At 46.1% G+C, this 5,614-nt stretch overlaps 1 protein-coding gene across 1 annotated transcript; it reads left to right on the forward strand.

Annotated features, from left to right (window-relative positions):
* The first annotated feature begins 3,143 nt into the window (after window positions 1-3,143).
* Window positions 3,144-4,274, forward strand: LOC125777449 (uncharacterized). The gene has a single exon (XM_049452422.1). The coding sequence runs from the start codon at window positions 3,144-3,146 to the stop codon at window positions 4,272-4,274; it is 1,131 nt and encodes a 376-aa protein (XP_049308379.1).
* The last annotated feature ends 1,340 nt before the right edge of the window (window positions 4,275-5,614 follow it).

The following is a 5,614-nucleotide window of genomic DNA, read 5'->3' on the forward strand; positions in this document are numbered from 1 at the left end:
CAACAAATAGTTTGTGTTGCAAGTACTTTCAACAGTATAATATAATAATAATTTTTTTTCATTGAGTTATAAAATTTATAAGAAATAAAAAATGCTCCCAAAAATAATCAAATTTCAACCGTTAATATCTTTTAAACGGTTGGGTTTACGAAAAAATCATAAGAGACCATAGAGCATTCAATTTCCTACAAACCCTAATTAACAAGATATTTTTTCAAGTAGTTTGAAGCGAGATATAAATTTTTCTATCTGATAATAAGAAAAAATAGAAAACCGTTAGGCGGAGGACCTTCCCGTTACAATTAAAAACTCATATTTGGAGAGGCTATCTTAGAGTTGCCTAGGAACCTATTTTGGCGAGTACCAATTGAAAAAAAAAATAAAATTTTTTTTGAATCACCCTAATATACATACATATATATGTATGCCGCTTTCATGATTTGATTTTGCCATGGAAGAACTTGATGAAAATATCAGCCGTTTTCATAATAATGCGGCAAATATACATAAGAATAACAAATAACTTAATGCAAATAATTAAGGTTTCAGTGTGTTTTTATTATTTAATATAACAACTAAACTACAAAAATAAATTAACTATGCTGCTTTCTTCCAGCCATTTACACCTTTTTGTGGGGGACCCTCACAATTAACTTCTTCGCCAGATCTGCTCAAAGAGCCTCTATTGCCGCGCGGTTGCTCTCGACAAAATTTTTCGCTATATCAGTGTGCTGTTCCATGAAATTTATGTATATGTAAATATTTCATCTTATGATTGTGTTTTATGCTTGCTTCCAAAAGTAATAAATTTTTTATACATTTTAACAAAATATAATTAGTATACATACGAGGTGTGTTCAAAAAGTATCGCGAATTTTGTGTTTTTTTTTCAAAAATTATTTATTTATTCATGAATATCTATTTTGTCCCCTTCAAAGTAATCCCCATGAGATATTATACACTTGTGCCAACGGTTTTTCCAATCTTCGAAGCACTTCAAAAAATCATGTGTGTGTCAAGTGAGAGACATGAGTACCAACATAAGGCTGAGCTCAGGCTACTACCGGGGTCACAGCTGGCGGATAGTGGACGGCCTACGTTAAGTAGGTTAGCTGCGAATAGTAATACGCAGCCCCCGACCAAGAGCTGCAGGAGAGGAGGGCTTGGCTCAAAACGCCTCACGCGCCCAATGAACCTCCCGCGAAGAGGCGAAAAGATGCCGCCTTAAAATAAGCGTCCACAACCCCCACCGGGGTTGCACCGAGGGAGACCCTACCCAAGAGAGGGAGGCAACAAAGCAACGAGGGAACAGAAGACGACGAAAAAACTCTGGGCAAAAGCCCATCAGAATGGAGACCAGTAAAATTCTGATTATGGTGTACTGGAAAACCGATTCGGATCAGATTGACAAAGGGCTGGGGAGGACAGTATTCTGCCACCTCAGTAGATAGGAGTGATATCTTATCGAAATGGCTGGCAGGCTAATACTGCTCTCACCTCCGTCTCGTTAAAACCATGGCAGGTCTTCAAGTACGTTCAATGCACGTCGCCAAAATTTCTTTGGCCGTACAGGTTCAGTTGAGACGAGCTCCTGATTCGTGCCCGAACCTGGCTCTGAACACAGGCTCCCATAAGGACTTGTGTCAACCCTCGCGTGGCCTCCCTGCTTGCATAGATAACCACGGGGTTCTTTAAGGGCGACTGTTACAACGTGCGGAGATAGCGGCTTGAAGCGGAGACCCAATAGAATAAAATGAACACACCGCAACAACAACAAAAAGAACAACAGAACAAAGATGGACAAGAAGAGGAATACGGGACAGTCTTCCGTAGAAGCAGTAGGGTACTTAGATCCCCCGTACTTATCGCTACTCCAAAACAGCCAGACAAAATTGGAGAAAAGACAGTCTCAAGGGAGACTCCGGTCACACAAGCAGCACCGGCAAAACAAGGAGAAGGGAAGAGCACCCCAGCTGCCACTAAAGAAGGAACTCAAAACTCGCCGAAACAAGAGTACATCACCCAAATGAGACGGGCAGAAGAGGAGTCCCTAGAAAAGTGCAAAGGTATAGTGCATAAAATGAAGTTGGCGATGGCAAAACAAAAGAATGTCAGCATGGACGTCAAGAATGGAACGGCACAGCTAGACGAACTCTTCGACGTCATAAAGAGCTACCGCAGGAACTGGCTCACTGCAGAAAATGAAAAAAGGCGAGCACATCTAAGCAGACGCATCACGACTCCCGAGTCAGCAACCTCGAAGCGCCGTGCAACAAGCCCTGTGGAGCCGCGAGAAACAGTGCGACCACGACACGAAAACGACGGCCAGTGGCAAAAAGTTTTGTCTAAAAAATCCAGACAGACCCACGCAAAAGAAGGAACGAGCGAAGAAGCGCACAAAAACGCAAACAAGAGGCAACAAACCAACAACGTGGCTGCAAGCCAGAAAGGAAACAATAGACCTAAACGACAAACAGAGGCCGTTATAATAAAACCAGCTGAAGGGAATAGCTACGCCGAAGTCCTCAAGAATATCCGTAGCAAGGTAGATCCTAAAGAAGCAGAGGTCAAGATCAAGGGGATCCGCAAACAAGAGCCGGGGCCCTATTACTAGAGCTAGAGAAGGGACAGTCCACAAAGGCCAGCTTCTGTGAGGCACTTAAGTCCACACTTAAAGAGACTGCAACTGTCGCCGACCTCAAAACTAAGGCTACCATAGAAATCAGAGACCTCGACTCGCTCACAACAAAAGAGGAAGTTGCAGTGGCTGTCAAAGAAGCGCTACAGGACCCCACTGAAGACCTATCAATTAATATAACAGCTCCCAACACAAGGGAGCAGGTAAGGGCATATATAACGCTGGACCAAGACAGGGCAGACACACTGATGCGACAGGCACGCATCAAGATTGGATGGGTTAATTGCAGACTACGGCTAAAAGAAACCCCCAAAAGGTGCTTCCGGTGCTTCGGACCAGGGCACTTAGCCTGGGACTGCAAAGGGCCCGATAGAAGAGGTCAAGGTGTTTGCATAAAATGCGGCCAACCAGGGCACAAACTGAAAGAGTGCACAAAGCCTCCTTCATGCTGCCTTTGCGAAGAGGCTAAACACGAACAAGCCGATCACATCCCGGGCTCCGCCAAATGTTCGGTATACAGGAACTACCGAAACAGATGAAGATCTTACAAGCCAACATGCATAGATGCAAGGCCGCTGACGCACTACTCTCGCAAATGGTGATGGAGAACGAGTACGAGATAATCATCATAAGCGAGCAATACAGAAAAAAAGAGAGGGGGACATGGCTAGAAGATAGCAGCTCAACCGCCGCTATATGGTTACCACCAGAGAGTAACGCCACCACTGTAAGCAATGGGAACGGCAACGGTTTCGTCTGGGCCAAGTGCGACGTCTTTACAGTAATTAGCTGCTACTTGACGCCAAGCGATAGTATACAGGAATTCCAAGGAAAACTCGACAATATAGAGGACACAGCAAGGAATATAGAAGGACAATTGATTATCGCTGGAGACCTAAACTCCAGAGCCGTAGAGTGGGGTATGCCAAACACGGACTCGAGAGGAAGGCGAATTTTAGAAATGGCTGCGCGGCTAGGTCTAATAGTGCTCAACACGGGAAATGCAACCACGTTCAGAAGACCGGGATGCGAGGAAACCACACCAGACATCACCTTATCAACAGAAGTCATGGCAGGCTCAATAAGTAATTGGAAAGTCCTGGAGGACTACACCGGCAGCGATCATCACTACATCTCTTTCATGATCGACACTGGAAGAAACGCTCACCAGTTCAGGAAAAATAGAGGAACACGAAAGTGGAATATCTCGAAACTAGACACATCGAAATTAATCGCCGCAATAGACGAACAGAGCCCATCTAGCGACCCCTCCCTGATAGCAAGAAGAACAGTCGAGCACACAATGCTTACCATAACCAAAGCCTGCCAAAAATCAATGCCCAAGGCTACCCACAGCAAACGTAAAGCAGCAGTTTACTGGTGGACTGAAAACATCGCCGAACTCAGACGCACATGCCTCCGCCTTCGCAGATCCTATACGAGATCCAGGCGCAGAGGAGCCGCACCCCAAGAGGCCGAGCAATACAAAGCAGCAAAAAAAGAGCTGAAGCACGCCATCGACGACAGTAAAAGGAAAAAATGGGAGGAACTACGGGAGGATATAAACAAAAACCCCTGGGGGCTAGGATATAAAATAGTGATGAAAAAAACTCGGCGCTCGAGCAAAGCCACCTGACGTAACCGCCGCCAAAATGGATCAAATCGTGAATGCACTATTCCCCACCCACGAAACAAGGGCCAGTGACCCAGAACAAACTCTAAGCACTGCACAAATTCCCCAGTTCACCCTTGAAGAGCTGCAAGTAGCCACTGGCAAGCTCAAGGCCAACAAATCGCCCGGCCCGGACGGGATCCCAGCAGAAGTCCTCAAAATAATCGCTGCAGAACGCCCAGGAGTTCTACTGAATATGTACAACGCCTGCCTTAAAGCCGGAATATTCCCTGAACCCTGGAAAAAGCAACGGCTGGTGCTAATCAGTAAGGGAAAAGGAGACCCCAATTCGCCATCAGCATACCGTCCACTGTGCATGCTTGACACAGCGGGAAAGCTGTACGAAAGCCTACTTAAGCCTAGAATAGAAGCGGCTATCAACGAAGCTGGAGGACTGTCTCCTAGACAGCACGGCTTCAGACCCGGCAGATCAACCATAGGAGCTATAAAATGCGTCATGGAAAGCGTAGAAGCCGCACAGCGCAGATGGCATAAATATAAAAGAATAGTGCTGCTGGCGACTCTAGATGTCCGAAACGCCTTCAACAGCGCTAGATGGGTAGATATGATCGACGCCCTCGAGAAAAGCTTCAAGATACCCGACTACCTCAGAGCGGTGGTGCGTAGCTATCTCAGTAACAGGAAACTGCTGTACGATACTAAAGAGGGATCACGACAAATAGCAGTCACGTCAGGGGCAGCACAAGGATCCATTCTAGGCCCAGACCTGTGGAACATTAGTTATGACGAAATATTAAAACTAGAAATGCCAGATGAATCGTATCTAATTGGCTACGCGGACGACATTGCAGCAGTAATTACAGCTAGGGATACGGAAGAAGCACGAAGAAAGCTGAACCAGGTCATGATACGGACGCAAGCATGGCTCGACACACACAGCCTCCAGCTCGCCACGGAGAAAACTGAACTACTGCTGCTAACAAACAAGCACATACCTCTGGAGATAAACATGCAGACGACTACGGATATCCTTAGGACAAAAAAAGCCGTTAACTACCTAGGCGTAAGACTGGACCCCAGACTAACCTTCTGGGCACAAATCCAGCACGCCGCAGGTAAGGCAGCGAAGATCACGTCTCAACTGAGCCGATTAATGGCTAACATTGGAGGACCCTGCCAAGGAAAGAGAAAGCTGCTAATGTCCACGACGATCAGCGTCTTATTATACGGAGCCGAAATCTGGGCAGACGCCCTTAAAAAAGAAAACCGGCGTAAGGCAGTGGCCAGAGTGTACCGCACCGCAGCCCTCAGAGTTGCATCAGCCTACAGAACAGTATCAGGCG

The sequence above is a fragment of the Bactrocera dorsalis genome, chromosome 1 (assembly GCF_023373825.1).
Source record: "Bactrocera dorsalis isolate Fly_Bdor chromosome 1, ASM2337382v1, whole genome shotgun sequence".
In the NCBI taxonomy this organism is placed as follows: Eukaryota; Metazoa; Arthropoda; class Insecta; order Diptera; family Tephritidae; genus Bactrocera; species Bactrocera dorsalis.